The sequence below is a fragment of the Coptis chinensis genome, chromosome 9 (genome assembly GCF_015680905.1).
Source record: "Coptis chinensis isolate HL-2020 chromosome 9, ASM1568090v1, whole genome shotgun sequence".
Taxonomy (NCBI): Eukaryota; Viridiplantae; Streptophyta; class Magnoliopsida; order Ranunculales; family Ranunculaceae; genus Coptis; species Coptis chinensis.
This window is the reverse complement of record NC_141464.1, coordinates 62,729,836-62,746,556: the sequence shown is the minus strand read 5'-3', so window position 1 is coordinate 62,746,556 and position 16,721 is coordinate 62,729,836. Positions and strand designations below refer to the sequence as shown.

Genomic DNA, 16,721 nt, shown 5'->3' with positions numbered 1-16,721 from the left:
ATTTGAAATTTTTATTGGTTTTTAAATTATTCGTATATTTAAACTGTTTATGGGTTTTTGGGAGTTGAGAGTGCGTCACACCTCGAAGATCGAAGAGTCGGGAACAAATATTGTTTTTCTGAATTCTATTGAAATTCGAGGTGTGACATTGCTCTTGCATGGTTGCCACATTCGCCTTTGTGAATTTTGTCAAAGATGAGTTGGCCTTCGTGTGGAGTTATGCACCTTAGGTTTCCTCCTGCAGATTTACGGAATAGTCGTCCGTTGATCACGGTGTATCTGGAAGCTCGAAATTGTATGACCCGAGCATTCCTTACTTTTGCTAGGAGCTCGCCATGTAAGATAAATTTAAAAATGGGCCTATCCAAGACTGAGTGATCTCTTCTTCAGATGAGGGCTAGAAGTCCGTGAGCACTACACCAGAATTGTTGAAAAACGACACCAGCTTAGGACTCTCATGACCGTCCTTAATTTAGGACTGTAACAACCGTCGTATATGGCATTAAGCCGTCCTAAGCTAAAATAGAGAATGGGTTTTAGTGTACTAAATACACGACAGTAGAGGTAGTTCTGGAACTCGTCGCTTATGCGGTTGGGCTAGTTTTTCTTTCTTGGGCTCACTGCCTTTTCGTTCTCGCGGCTCATTATTTTCCATTCTCGCGCTCATTGTGGAAAGAGAGAGAAAAAAAGGGGATGACTTCTAACAAACCGTTCAGACCTTCTGCAAGGAACAACAAAGCAAAGAACTTGTGAGCTTCTGTGAAATTGTAAGCTCTCTCTCTCTCTCTCAAAACATAAATAATATTTAGTTAATGATTTTAAAGCATCAAGTTTGTGTATTTTCGACTGATTTTTGTTTGTTAAATTGATCTATTGTTCACTAAATTGAAATGGGTACTTGAAACTTCGATCAAATCAAAGTTCTTTCTCCAAATTGAGGTAAAGTTCTTTCCTTTCTTCATTCTTTTGCATTTCTTATTGTTTTATGACTACGGATTCAATGGGGTTCGCTGAATCTATCATGGGTATTTTTTATTTCGATTTTTCTTTGATGGGTATGAAATATTAATCTATTTTTTGGTATTTGGGTTATGTTAATTTGATTGATATTGAATTATTTGGTGTTGCTTGGAATGAACAAAATTAAGTTTTCTCTGCACTCTTCTGTTTCCTGCTGAGCTGATTTTGAATCTATAATGCGTATACCTCAAATCTTGTGAAAAATGGGCAAGCATCTGCGACAACCAAAAAAAAAACATCCTTACACTCTTATTTATTGGACAATGTTTTTTCTAGAAATCATTTTAATTTTTGGGCATTTTATCCAGAAGCCCTTTTGTTTTCCGTTTTATAGATGCGAAAATATTGGGATAAAATACTGCATCTAAGTCCAATTGGATGACTGAGAAGAGATTTTAAACAAATGAAAGCAAAGATATATTTTGGAATGGTTTTAGGAAATGTTGTTTGCTTAAGATTCATGGTCGAATTAAAGAACACAAAACTCATTCAGCGTAACAAGTAGCAAGAAATAAGATGTCTTCTTGACTAAAGCAAGTTCCTGAGCTGCATCCCCATTTATTAAATGGTTACTCCCGCCTATTTAGAAGTTCAGTGAACTCATTTAATATATGGTTTGCTTGTACTGAAAGTTCCTCTTGAATGAAATTGTTTTCCCATGGGCCTAAAATAAACTTTTTTTGCTCTCGAGTTAAGATGAGTTCATCTTCATTTGTCAAAATTTGGTTTTGTTATGTGCTAAAAAAGCTACCATTTTGTGATTCTTGTGTAGTTAATGTTTTTGTATATGTCAAAACATACATGAAGTGGTCATTACATTCCATTTCAATTCATTTGATGTTATTAGTTGGGATTTTTACATTAAGAGGTTATATACGTATATTAGTGTCACGTTGGGTGATTAAAAAAATGTTGATGGGGTTGTTCTTGATTGTTTTTTTGTTTGCACCCAGAAATTCTTTGTATATATATAATATGTCGAAGGAGTTGCTATCATTAGGACCTTAGTTTTCTCCTTGGAACTTTTGACTAGTGGTCCTGACCTTAACACTTAGTAGTGCCCTTGAAGAAGAATAATGTATTGATTGACTGTTTAACTTCCTTATCAACACTCTTTTTTTTAGTATCTTTTGTCAACCTTTGCTGCGAGTATTTTTATTTGATCCATATATTAATTTAGCTAAGGCATGCATATTAGCTTTAGCTGAGGTATGCATATTAGGCTTATTAGCTTCTCTCACTACACCATAAATGCCAATTTGTAACAGAAGATGGATATATTTGTAACCAAATAACTAACGGATATAATTGTTACTTATCAAGTTTTCGTTAGTAAAATCGTAATAGAAAATGAACATATTAAATAAAAGGCAAAAAAATAAAGGATTAATTGTTCTACCCGACTAGAACTCTCTCAAACCCCGACTCTCCATGCTATTCAAACCTAGGGTTCCAAATATATCACCCGGATATGAAGATGAAGACGACGCATCTGGTTCGACCTTCGATTAAAACCGGAGGTACACCGTTATTTCTCTTGCTCACTTGAAATTTTTTCTACTTATTGTATCTGATTTGAAAGTGAAACCTTTACGGCGTTGCTGCTCTAACTTCGAGGTGGACGATGAGAGAAGGGTAAGAGAACTATCAAGTCGATTTCTTTGCATCGGCCAATCGAACCAAGTTAGTTATTCTAGGGTTTATTTTTCTTTTGCCCTTTTAATTTGCTAGCTTTAATTCAAGTTTTTTCCCCGATTATATTTAGCTTTTGCTTTTGGCCGGATTCCGTTTCTAATCCTTCTTTCAATTGCAGTTAACAGTCAACACAAATTTCAACTCTCGCTCTCTTTTCATTTCTTCTTCAAATTTCAAGCAAGGCAGGTGAGAATTAGGGTGGTTTAAAAAGCATAACACTGTGACTGTACCATGAGCCCTGTTAAATGTTAATCTGACTGTCAATTTTGGTAGTACTGTATGTTGTATGTTGGATCAGGAAATAAATTCCTTAATTTAAATTTTAATCTGACATCTTTGTTTATGACGTGAATTTTTTAGTGTTGGTTGATTTGTATCGTTTGATTTAAGATTTTTCTCACACTTAATATATTTGCAAGTACTAAAAGTGTATGTGCCTTAGTCCCAATGTTTGTCTTGCTTCTATGGCACCCAATACTTAAAACTAGGCGTTGTACCATATCGGATACTTCAATAAAAGGCATCATCCATGCAGCTGCAGGACTTTATCCTGCCATATCTGCATACCATAGACTTGCTTCTATATTACTGAACTCTTATTTAGTTCAAACAAACTCTATTTGTTCTGAAATCTTATTGGAGCGACCACACTTGTATTGGTGGGTTGCAGGGTTTATAATTACACTTCATTTTTACAATCAGTGAGCTACTTCCTTTAGAGTTGTGGACTTGTGAGTGCTCATTGAGATTAAAGAACCGATGCTCACCGGCGGTACCGAAAATTGAAATATCCAAAAACAAGTGGAAATTGTTAATTCACTTCACACTTGGGATAAATTGAGGATTTTGTACTTCAGCCCTTCTGTGTATGTCATTTTCTAGTCTGGCATTTATATTGCGCTATTTAGTCATGCAGATTGCAGAGTGATAAATTGATCTGTGACCACCAGTGTTTACCATTGCGTTTATCGTACTGATTATCCTATATTTGGTTCAATATAGTTCTAGATGTGCACTTGAAAACTATCATCTTAGGTATCCAAAATCTTAATGTTTTAGCGTGTAGCCATTATGCTAATTGACACTCTGTTGTTCAGATTAACATAATGGAGGATTTCATACTTTTGCATTTACTTCTGTTCAATATAGTTGTTAAAAGCTCAAACTGTCCATTTTGACTGTCCTTATGAATTCCAGCATTTAGTTTGGAAGTTCATGTCATCATCGTATTATATTTTCTTTGTGCTTTGATGTGAGCTATCCTGAAGTTGTCATGTTCAAAACTATATTTAATGTTTATTCTGCAGGGTTTCAGAAAATATGCCACTTTATGATATTCTAAATGAGTTTCAGAAGGGTCACAGCCATATAGCTGTTGTTCTAAAGGATCTTTCTCACTCAAACGAGGTGATGCATGTGGAGCCTAAGCTGAATCGCAGAAAGCACAGGGTCCCATCTATTAAAACTGTACATGCGGAAGGTGAGATGAAGAATAATTTTCTGTTCTCTTTTGCATGTGTGGTAGCTAGCTTGGTTGGTAAAGTCTTCACTTTGTTCGTATACATGGTTCACACCCTCTACCACTGTTTGCTCTTCCTCGCTAGTTTATAGTGACTTTTGTCCAAAGAAGTAGAAATACATAAATAATGCTAATTTTCACTTATCTCAGTTATTGGGACTCCATCAAACCTGTGGAATGTGATATTATATGTTAAAGAATAACTCTCAAATTTTTGGTGAACTTTGAGAGTGGTTAAATTCTTCTTAGGCTCAGGTTCTAACTCCGGCTTAGATTTCCACTCGGGGTTTCTCAAATCCTTTTCCAGGGAAACCTCCACTCAGTTACAGAGTGGAGGGAACAAATTATGTGTATTTCCCTTGATGGGCTGTTTTCATACATTAAAACTAAATGTTATGTATATGGCATAACTATATAGGTTTTACTGATCCAGCAGTCCACTTCAACCTTTATATATGGCCACGACCATCCTATTTATAAAATAACAGCACTTGCTTCCATTTCCCTACATACTTTAGGGACGTACAGGGTCCACAAACCCAATTGTCAATTAAATTTATGAAATCAATGTCTGACCATGCAAGGTCAAACTAAAAGTACAGAAAAACTTGCACATCATAGTGCCTTGTGCTTATAGATGAATAGAATATGTTAAATCAGAGTCAAAATATACATTTCTTTATTTCATTTAATCTGCAACTCGAGTGTAAGCACAGAGGACTATAACTGAGTTATTCTCAAAACACTGGAGAAAAATGATTGCTGACCATTACAAAATATTCTAGCGTTCGTCACACAAATAACAGTACTACTCAACTAACACTAGTAATTCTCATATAATTATCATTTCTGTATAGGTTGAGTCAAAGTATGAGTTATATGCAGTTGTGGTACATACTGGCCTTACATCGACATTACTTCTGCTTCATCCGTTCTTCTCCACAAACATAGCACAAGTTGGATGACTCAAAGGTAACGCTCACAAATTTGTCTTTTATCTGGTCAGGAATGTTGACAGGTGTACGTCCTGATGCAATCATTTTGTTGGTGATCTTGCATCGGACTAACTGGCAAAAAAAGGTAGTGCAGACTTAATAAATGTTATTTTTATGAGTATATTGTTGTTATGTTCCATGTGTAAGCTTTCCTTCACCTTAAGATTTATTCATTTAGATTTTTCAGTGCTAATTAGTTCCGAGGGTCAGTATTGAATTAGCTACATTTGTGTTTATTATTAGCATGTTCGCCCGATAAATGGAGGTCGTTCAATTAGCCGAGACGTAGATGGCTTTCCAGTGATGACATGCAGCTAATTGATTATTCTCTTGTTTATTTGATAGAGAATGAAGTGAGTGAATCTAATAATGTTATCACTTATCAGCATTAGCTGTCTCTCAAGTCTGTCTTACCCAACTAGTACATTTTAGCAACTTAAAGCAAATATTGGTAGACTATCCAGAGGATTAATCTTCTGGCAGGACTTGTGTAGTTGATCGTTTTTTTGTTCTGCCCCTGATGCCTTTTAAAATTCTCAGCTGGAGCATTCCACACTTGTCTTAAAATTGGTCTCCCTAATACCTGCCCAAACAAACTCTTCAAAGCTTTTTTTTATTGGTCATACCACTAATCATCTTATAATGTTTCATCTATTGTGCTTTGTGTGGATGCGCACTCATTCTATTTGCTACCATCCATATGCAGATGTGATGTGGATATATTATTGCCTATATGTATTTTACTAACAATGACTGTTATGTAAATGGGTTGTAAAATTATATGGTTGCCTCAGTATGTTTGCACGTCTGTTTTCGTAGTAGGGACCTAGATTTCAACAAACCCAATGACTTTGTCCTAAGGAGTATGATAACCTTGCATCTGCTTTTGGTATGTCCCATTGCATTAAGGACACATTGGTCGGATTGTCTATTTCATGAATCCAGCTCAACCTTCCCTTCCCCCTGTTAAGATAAGTGATGAACTTCTGTTGAGTATTTGTATTGGTTTCTGTTGGTCTATTACACTTCACACTATTGTGATCCACTTTGCTATTTGTTTGGTATTCAAAAACTCATATTATAGTGTTGTTGCATCTGGTGTCTGTTCAAAACAAGGTGCTGGAAGTTGCCATCTTCTTGGACTGTGTAACTGATTTGGGTTCTTGGTCACCATGTTCCTGGTATGTTCATTTTTCACGGAAGTACATAACACATACATCATTACATCCTACCAATGGGATATAACCATCTATTGAAAATTATATTTTGCACTTAATTAATCGTAGACCATGAGCTTACATGGCGTTGCTGAAACCAGAAGGTGCATTTTTATGGTACTATTGGCTTGTTTAATCCTTTAGAAATCATTGGGATGAGAAGTACCTAGCTAAAGAAGGTACTCAACACTAGCAATCCATGGTGATGTTTTCTTTAGATGCTAATATTTATTTGCTTTAACTTTAGTCTGTTTACACGGACTTAGCTGGGATAACCTTGCAAAGGCCTGCTTCGTGCAGGGTTTGTACACTTTGAGGAATAATATTGTTAAGTTGCATGCTGCCTATATGTGAGAGGGATGACCTAGATTTCCATGTGTTGATTCAGGAATGCCTTGCTCCCAGCTGAAAGCCTATTTGCAAATCAACTATTGTTTAGAAGTTCCGGGGAGTTTGTTGGATTTGATAAGAATGAGTACACTTCTAGAAGTGGTGGGTAAGCGATGGTTGTTCAACAAATATGGAAGGTAAAGACTTTGTGAAGTAGACTAAATATCAGTCCACTGTTTGTTATTTTATTGTAGTGATGTGAAAGCCATGGTTTGCAGGCTCATGACTACAAGAAGATGTTTTTGATTGGAGATGGTGCTACTGACCTCGAGGTAAGAGAATTCTTCCAAGCCTCCTTTATACCCAGATGGTGTTTGTTATAAAAGTAAAATACAGGCTCCCTTGCATATCTTCAAATTTTGGATCCCAGGGAAATTAAATAAACAAACTTCTCAGTGGAAGTAGATTCTGAACAGAACAATCATGCATTATCTTGTTATTCATTTGTTTAGTATTGTTTGTAGTATGTAAGTTCCAGAACCGTTCGCGTGATTATCTTGAGCTGATCCAAAGTTGCTACTGTTGGGCCAAAATGATATAAGGCCTTCTACTTCAATAATCTTGTAAACTTTTTAACATTATATAGTATGGTATGTCCCCTAATGATATTTAACTCAATTTTCTTCATCTTTTGCCCTTAATATGGTATGTCCCCTAATAATATTGGTTTACTTTGTGCAATCCTGATTATAAAAGAAGTTACATGCGTAACTCTTTCTTTTAAGGTACTCTAATTAGATACTTGTGTATTTGTTCTTGTAGCAAGCAATGGTTGGATTGTTCAGTCCACTCAACACACTAAAGACAAACCATGTGTGGGAATATGGATTATCTAACACCAGAAATGGTAGAGAACATGACCCTTGTTTTTCTTTGTTATGAATTCCTTATGGGACCCCACCATTTTAGACTATTTCCAAGTAAGTCGCATGGCTAGCGATTCCTTGAATTTAATTAGCTAGAGGTATATGTATACTCTATGTTTCTTGCTAATGTAGAAATACGATCTACTGATTATGAGGTGCATGATGGAGGCTTCAAACTGCGTGCTTTATAATGATTTTCGGATTGCATGCACTGGATACCAGTATATAACTCCATTCGTGGAGAGAGTTTTGCCTTATCATGTGTTGAAGGCCGGATAAATGTTTTTTCTTTTTGACAGGAGTGTTTTTTTATATTTAAGGTTGGAAGCTTACTCTATGTTGCAAGTGCTATTGAGGCTGGGAGACTCGTATATATTAGCTTAGGGGCCATTTGTTTTTGCCTTTCTAAAACCTCAAGGTCTTATAACCTCTTATAAGATGTGGCCCAGTGATTTTTGACATATTTTTGGTTTGTTTTTTGCCTCTTATAAAAAGCATTATACTAGAAATGTCTTATAAGAGGTTCCAATTCTATAAGTACCAAAATTGGATCTACTTCAATTTTATAAGTCTTATAATTTGAAAAATGACTTAAACACCCCCGTCCATATACTCCTAATCTCGTTTATCTTTTCTTTTCTTTTAATTATCTTTTTCTCCAAATAACTCCATTGCCCTAGCCACCATCGGCTACTACCACCACCACTGCCGCCACTACCACCATCATCACTACCACCACCATCATCACCACCACCACCAAACTATTAAAACTACCACCACCACTGCCGCCACTACCACCACCATCATCACCACCACTACTATCACCACCATCATCACCTCCACCACCACTATCACCGTACTATTAAGACTATTACCACTACCATCACTGTGCTATTAAAACCACCACCACCACCACCACTACCACCGTGCTATTAAGACCAATATCATCACCTCCACTACCACTACCATCACCACCACTACCACCGTATTATTAAGATTATCACCACCACCACCATCGTGCTATTAAGATATCCACCACTTCTACTACCACTACCACTACCACCACCACTACTACCACCACTATTACTACCACTACTACCACCGTGTTATTAAGACCAATATTATCACTTCCACTACCACCACCACCGTGCTATTAAGACCACTACCACCACTGCCATTTAAAGTAGTTTCCTAAAATTGATATTCTAATTATCAAAATTGATTTGAAACCGAAAAACAAACTATATCTTTGTTTCAAATTAATCTATTCATGTTAAATGTGATGTAAAGTAGGGTTATATTTGTCAAATAACTATCTATAAAATGTTATGTATTTGTTTTTTCTATTTTTATAAGTGATTATAAAAGGAATTTAAAATGAAAAACAAACCACTTTATAAGACCATCTTATAAGACCCTCTTATAACACATGGTCTTATAAGACCCTCTTATAACTTAATCTAAAAAAACAATTAGTGTTGTACGTGAAGCATTGCTTACTTCAGCGACAATGTCTTCGCTTAGGCGGTAAGCAATTAGCTACATATCTTTGTATGGAGTGGCGCTGAATTGATAATGCTCCTGCTGTGTTAACGTTGTTTGCCTCTGCTTGGGCTACCTGCTTGTTCTATCTCTAGAAAACTCTTAAGGCTATTTACCCTCACGAAAGGTTGCGATTCACATGAAAGAACAAAATGCGCAAAGATTATGAAGATAGGAATTTCAAATTGTTTTTTTTTTTTTTTTTTTTTTTATGTTCTTATTCTGCCTTGTATACGTTAAAAGCCTAGTTGTTGGCAATCAAAAGCTTGAAAACATTGTAAATTTTGAAAATTATTATCAATGGATTATATATATATATATATATATATATATATATATATATATATATATATATATATATATATATATATTTTGGAAATGTGTTGTTTTAGTGTGTAGCTTTTGTGTAATTGATTTTAAGATTTGAGAAATCTCAAATTAGATAGCAATTATTAGCAAGTGTCCAGGGAAATATAGATTCGAAAAAAAATTATTAAAAAAAATATATTTAAACTAATACGATGGGGAATAATGTTGTTAATTGACTGCCCCAAAACAAAATGCGACGGAAATGTATGTCGTAAATGTTATGACACAAAATTACGACGGCTGGTTTTGAAAATACGTAGTGCTGGTGTAAAGGTAATTTATGACGGTTTCTAGTGTCTTAAACTTAACGACGGCATAAACTGTCTCACCTCTGTCGCAATTCTAATTCAATTTATCACTTTTTTTCCCGTCGTTAATATTAACGAAAGGGCTATTCGCGACGGACTCTAAGACACTATTTTGCGTCCCAAATCTCAATTTAGGACGGATTTAACCGTCGTTTTCGGCCATTTCTGGTGTAGTGGAGGCTATTGACACTTTTATGTTGGTAGGCGGGCCTCTCTAGGATGTCAATGTAAACTGTTCTGTGACATGGATCTTGGGTTTTTAAGGCTAAGAAAGCCAAGCTGTCTGTATGTCTGTTATCCTCTCGGGGAATGTGTTCCAAGGATAATGTTGTGAACAAGCTGATGATATCATTGACGACCTGAGCATACTTGGCTAAGTTTGCTCCATTTGTCAAATAGTCATTGGTGCTCTGTTTGACGATTATTTGTGAGTTACTGTACGCTTTGAGCTTTCAGACTTGTAATTGTTGTGCCATGCGGAGGCTTGTAATTAACCCTTCATATTCTGCTTCATTGTTAGATATTGCGAAATCGATCTTTATTGACTTTTGTAGCTGGGTTCCTTCTGGTGAAGTTAGCATAACCCCCAGTCTACTACCGTTGTTGTTGTAAGCTCCATCTATGTAGAGGTGCCATGTGTTTGGGGTGGTTGGTTAATGGAGTGAAATAATAGGCTCGGGTTCCCAGTTGACATCTTCGATGGGGAAGTCAGCAAGGAAGTCTGCAACGACCTGACCTTTGTGAGATGTTATGGGAAAACATTTGATGTGATGTTCTCCGAGTTCTTCATCCATTTGGTCATGTGGGTTATTTTGTTGGTGGAACTCAAGACCTGCTTGATGGGTACATCTGTTAAGACCTTGATGTCGTTAGCCTGAAAGTATGGTCGAAACTTGCAAGCATAGTATAACAAAGATAACATTGTTTTCTCAATTGGAAAGTAATGTTTTTCTGAATCTGCCAATGTCTTGCTGGTGAAATAGACTAGTTTTTCGATTCCCTCGCTTTCGCAAAAAAAGATCGAGCTGATGGCAAAATCGGTAGTCACAAGGTAAAGCCCCATTGTTTCTCCTTCATTTGGTTTAAACAGAATGGGCGGAGTTGATAGGTAAGGCTTCAGGTCGTTGAAGGCTTCGTGGCATTCGTCTATCCATGTGAATGTTGCACCCTTCTTTAGTATTTGCAGGAACGGTCTGCATTTGTTAGATGTACGTGAGATGAATATGTTTAGAGCTGAAACCATGCCAGATAGCTTGTGAATTTGTTGTTTGGAAGTTGCTTCTGGCATTTCAAGGAGAGCTCGTATTTGTTCTGGGTTTGCTTCAATGCAACTTTGTTAAACGAGGTATCCTAAAAATTTCCTTGAGGCTACCCCAAATACTCACTTTCCTGGGTTGAGCTTCATCTTGTTTTGGCGCAATCTTTTGAATCCTTCTTGTAGGTGAGCAATGTGGTCGCCAGCCTTTGCGCTTTTAACTACCATGTCGTCTATGCAGACTTTCATAGTGTCTCTCCCAAAGTCTTTGAACATTTTTGTGACAAGTCTTTGGTAGGTCGCGCCGGCGTTCTTCAAGCCGATTGGTAGGACGTTGTAGCAGAACGTTCCTTTCTCGGTTATGAAGGACGTCTTTTCCTGGTCTTCTTCTGCAAGTGGTATCTGATTGTATCTGCTATATGCATCCATAAACGATAGAAGTTCATGTCCGCAAGTTTGATCTACCAGTATGTCAATCCGGGGTAGGGGAAGCTGTCTTTTGGGCAATGCTTGCTGACATTGGTGAAATTGATGTAGAGTCGTACCTAGCCATTTTTCTAAGGAATGGCTACAATGTTAGCTAACCAAGTCGGGTATTCGACTTCTCTAATGAATCCAACATTTTTGAGCTTACCTATCTCTTCGTTGATGGCTTTTTGAAATTTGAGTGCTAGTTTCTTAGGTCGTTGTTTGATAGGCTTTATAGTTAGATCTACATTTAATTTGTGGTAAGCGACTTGAGGGTCGATTCTTAGCATATCGATACACGACCAAGAAAAAACATCTTTATTGAGAGATAGAAAATTGACAAGTTGCTCTTTGAGCTTGGGGTCTAAATCAACCCCTCCATAGACAAATTTTGGGTCATCATTTGTGCCCCAAAAGACTTTCTCTCAAGGTTCGACTTGTGCTTATTTTTCCTTGAGCTTGTCTCTTGCTGATGCTGGAGGGCTGGAAGCTTGAGGATCTTGCAGCTATGGGATGTCGTTTGTCTGGACGACATGAGGTTTGGCCTTGGCTGTTGTGCTTACTTGATTGCATCGATGAGCTTCTAGTTGGTTGTTTCTGAGCTCCATGATGGAACTGCTTACTTGGTGTAAGGTTGATGCACTACTACAAAAATAGTCATTAACTACGGTTGGTCAAATGATATATACCACTCTGTTCTTAATAACAGTGACTAATAGTCACTTACCACGGTACAATTCATGTATCTAGTTTTGGTACAAGCAAATACCACTGTTTACATGATACAGTGGTATATAATACGCCTAATACCATGGTACAACCAAATATCGGGTAATTTGTTTTTAGATATCCACATATCCCACTGTTTCTGAAAAACGGTTGTTTATGTTTTTGGAAAATCACACCTACCGTGGATAAAAAGTGGTCTATCCAAAAACAACTCGCTTGAAAAAATAAAAATCGGGAAAAAAGGGGGGCAAAAGCTCTTGGCTAAAACTCCCTCTTTCAACTTCCTGTAAATCGACGGCTAGGGATTTTGCTTTCCAATTTCTACTCGATCTCTCCCCAATTTCTTTTACTCGATCTCTCTCCCCAATTTCTCCCAGTCGCGTTATTTATCTCAGCGAGGTCTATGGAAAATTTTGGGAAGATAATCCAAATTTTGGTTTAATAGTAATCTTTATCTCTTATTACTATGCCACTGATGTATTATTTCAAACAAGCTTGCTCTATCTCTCTCTCCCGTGGATAAAGTGGCAAGGTTACTTTTTTTTGTGCAAGTAAGTTCTTGGCTTTTTTTTAAAAAAAAACTTTACTTAAAATATTGTAAGGTCGCTCTTATTACTGAAATTAAAGATTTTTTTTTGCAAAATTTGGACTCAAATTTTGGGTATTTTAATGTAAAAAATGGACTTTGTTGCTATTGTAGCAAGATGATTGGTTTTCTGAATTAAAATTTGAGCTCTATATGAAGATCATTGGTCTCATTGTGGAAGTGAAATGCCACCTGATTTTCTTGAGGATAATGGGCATTGACCGATAGATAACCTTCTGTTGAAATGGTTGTTCACTTGTTGAGGAGGTAATAAAATATAAGGCTAAGGAAATTTTAGTTGGTGTGTAATTATTATCCTTGCATTTTTGAGAACTTGTTACCTTTTATTTGGGAATTTGTTAAAGGGCCAACTTAGGTTTTAACTTGCCTGTTAGTGGCTTGTAGAGCCTTGGCAATGGCCTATAACAGCCTGGGATGGCCTGGTAGAGGCCTTGCGATGGCCCGTAGTGGCCTAGCATGGCCTTTAACAAGCGAGACAATAGTGATATCAATTGTACTACTAGTTCGAATACTCCTTCAATTCGATGGAGAAAAAGGGAGTTGATTGGTTAAGTTGTGGTGCTTTTGGTCGTGTTTCTATGGGAATGAATCATGATTCTAGAGAGCTTCTTGTTCTTAAACAAGTCAGTTTGTTTTTATATAATTTTGAACTTTCATGGCCCATGGCCTATATCTTGCTCATCATATTTTCATTGTACATTTTCATCTTTTGATTGCTCCCTTTCAACCATGGAGCAATAACTATTACTAAGATTGAGTTTATAAATTTTTTTCACACAGTTTTGAATAATCTGTTTTCCAGGGTTACGTTTTCTTAAATAGGCCATGGGCTTTTGTTCAATAGCTGGAAAAAGCAACAATTGAGGAAGAGTAAGTTTATCTTCAAAATGATGGTGTTTCTCTGCTTCCTTCTTTTGAAATATAAATCATAAAGTTTGTGCATTCTACGGCCATTTCAGATATATTCTGATGGCGGAGCCTGATCACGTATTTGTGAGACCTCTGCCAAACTTGGCACGTGGAGGCTATACAGCAGGATTTCCATTTTTCTATATCAAGCCTGCTGAAAATGAGAAATTAATAAGAAAATTTTATCTGGAGGAAAAGGGTCCTGTCACAAATGTTGATCCCATTGGCAATTCTCCTGTAATTATCAAGAATGTAGAGTTTCTTGTTGATAATGTAGTTCAGACAAACCAATTATATAATAACTGCTCATGATTTAGTCTCTATACGTTATAGTGTTCGTGGTACATCCATATACTAACTGGTTACTGGCTCTTCATTTCCTCCTCTGTTTAGCCCATATTCCCATAATTTATTGAAAAGTTTCAACGTCATTAATTGATTGTGATGAGAAATTTATGGAGATTTGGAGATGCCCAATATATATTGATTAGGGTAGGATAGACTTGGACCCCTATCTAGTGTATACTTTACTCTCATTCCTTTTATTTTATTTTGTACCAATGCACCCTTAGGTCCGTTTTACCAAAGTTAAGATAACCACTCTTATGGAACCTTAGTGCTGGGTGTATCTCCGCCAGTCTACTATTATGTGTACAATGATAACTGCATGTATTAAGATTCACACGCTGTCACAGGCGGTGTTTAATTGTTCATTAACATGTAGATTTTTTGTGATGTATCAATGGACAAGAAGTTGCAAAATCAGGATGGGCATGTGTATACTGTGTGGTTCATTCGCATTGCATGATTCTGTAAAGATACTAAGGGAATGTAAAAGTTGTAACCACTCATCCAGAAGGCGAGGTGCTCGGGCAACAATAATACTAATTAGAGATCACGATCGTAAAATGATTGTCATTATTACTATTGTTACTAATGTCGTTGCTACTGTTAAAGGTGTTGCTTTTCTTTGTATTACATTGCTGTTATATTGTCATTTTTGTTATCTCCCTTAGCATTTCAGGTGATGTTGCATTCTCTGCTTCATTTGTTGCTTGTCAAAAATGTCATGTCCACATCTCATTAGAACTAAATTTCTTGAATACAGTCCATGCTGAAAAAAAATTCCCCTACATGGATGAATGTCTCAATTAGTATGAAAAATGATCCAGAGACTGACAAGACTTTTGGATGGGTGCTGGAAATGTAAGTGAAATTTCTATAAAGGTTCCTTCTATGTTCAGTGTGAATCAATTGGTGCATATAGCTCCATATGTTGTTGACATGCTATCTATGTTTCTTTTATTTTTTGTATCAACAAGGTATGTATATGCTGTTGCATCTGCATTGCACGGCGTGCAACATATTATGCGAAAGGACTTTATGATACATTTTTTTTTTTTTTTTTTTATCTCATATAAGTTGTGATAGATAAAAAAAAATTATCTATGTCATGTGCTAAAACGTTTCAAAATTGGTGAAACAGCCCCCCATGGGATCTTGAGGTTGGAAAGAATTTTATTATCCATTATACTTATGGATGTGACTACTCTTTGAAGGTGAGTCGCATTTTTCCCATTTAATTGTAAACTCCTTTAGGAATTGATGATGGTTTTCTCTTTTCTCATTTGGTTTTATTTATAAGTAATGCTAATCCTCCTTTTGTAGACACATTCACATGAATGGGATAGATGCATTATTGGTTCTAAAGTTATCTATTTTATTAATTGATACATTTACAAGGGAAGCTAACATATGGAAAAATTGGGGAGTGGCGCTTCGACAAGAAATCGTATCTTCATGGTCCTCCACCAAGAAAACTTGTCCTTGCCACCACCTGGAGTTCCGGAGAGTGTGGTATGCCATATGCCTGAAGTTAATTATGCTATTCATACATAACGTTATATCTTTACGTTTGTGCTAGCATTTAACACCCGATAGCTATAAGAAAACTTCATTAGTCCTCAGTCCATTACATTCAAAATCTTTCAACTGCAGGTTATGTTGGTGACAAAGGTGAATGAGGCCACAACTAATATTCCTGGATGGGACACATTTTAAACTTGTGTTAAAATAGTTGAAGACTAGTGTGTTCAGTTTTGTTGGTTAACTTTTCTAGTACTTGAAAGAAATGAGCTAAGTACTAGAAAAGTTTTAGAATTTACTGTTGAAGAAGAAAGTTTTAACTTACTTGGGGTGTTTTGTTTCATGAAAAGAAATGAGGGGCATCGGTTTATATAGTTACTTTGAAACAAGCTCCTGCAGCTCATTATATTGGTGATGATTTGAAATTGGAGAGTGATGATGGTATTAGATATGGAGGAGTTGGTCACCATTATTTTGATGTTTTAGATAGAACAAGTTGGTTATTATTATTTTGATATTTTGGATGGATGGAACAAGTTCAAACTTCTTTTAGCAATTCAATGTCTAAATTTATTTCTTTTGTTTGTTGCACTATGAATTGTTTATTTGAGCAATGTGTTTTTAAATCAAATGTGGATATGGTGAAAATGGACAGGTTGCAGGTTCCAAAGTTGAATATGATGAAAATCGAATAATTAGGGGCTTTTATTTATAATTTTTTAAATGTCTATAAACCACGGTTTTGTAAGAACTAAGGTGTAAGGATATTATATAAACCACGGTTTTAATCCAACCGTCATATATAGCATCACTATTTTCCACGGTTTCACCTCGGATGAGAAAACTATAAAGACTATTAACCACGGTTCGGAAATCCAAATACCACTCTTTTAGCTAAAACTGTGGTATATAATAGGTACTTTTTACCACGGTTCTGTTAGAAGTATTTGTCACGGTTGTTGTTAC

At 36.2% G+C, this 16,721-nt stretch overlaps 1 protein-coding gene across 24 annotated transcripts; it reads left to right on the top strand.

Moving 5' to 3' along the window:
- The first annotated feature begins 577 nt into the window (after positions 1-577).
- On the top strand, positions 578-16,332 carry LOC147477245 (uncharacterized). Of its 24 annotated transcripts, XM_086586344.1 has the most exons (16): positions 578-767; positions 922-939; positions 2,469-2,540; positions 2,841-2,901; positions 4,023-4,195; positions 5,241-5,314; positions 5,473-5,582; positions 6,346-6,410; positions 6,516-6,973; positions 7,055-7,108; positions 7,599-7,683; positions 13,783-13,850; positions 14,998-15,095; positions 15,376-15,448; positions 15,633-15,746; positions 15,888-16,332. In XM_086586344.1, exons 3-7 carry the CDS (start codon positions 2,492-2,494, stop codon positions 5,545-5,547), a joined length of 432 nt encoding a protein of 143 aa, XP_086442470.1. In that variant the 5' UTR covers positions 578-767; positions 922-939; positions 2,469-2,491; the 3' UTR covers positions 5,548-5,582; positions 6,346-6,410; positions 6,516-6,973; positions 7,055-7,108; positions 7,599-7,683; positions 13,783-13,850; positions 14,998-15,095; positions 15,376-15,448; positions 15,633-15,746; positions 15,888-16,332. The 24 variants fall into 24 exon arrangements, 21 of the variants coding, with proteins under 21 accessions (XP_086442470.1, XP_086442471.1, XP_086442469.1 ...); XM_086586345.1 differs by lacking the exon at positions 7,599-7,683 and having other exon boundaries at positions 6,835-6,973; positions 15,638-15,746; XM_086586343.1 differs by having other exon boundaries at positions 6,346-6,973.
- The last annotated feature ends 389 nt before the right edge of the window (positions 16,333-16,721 follow it).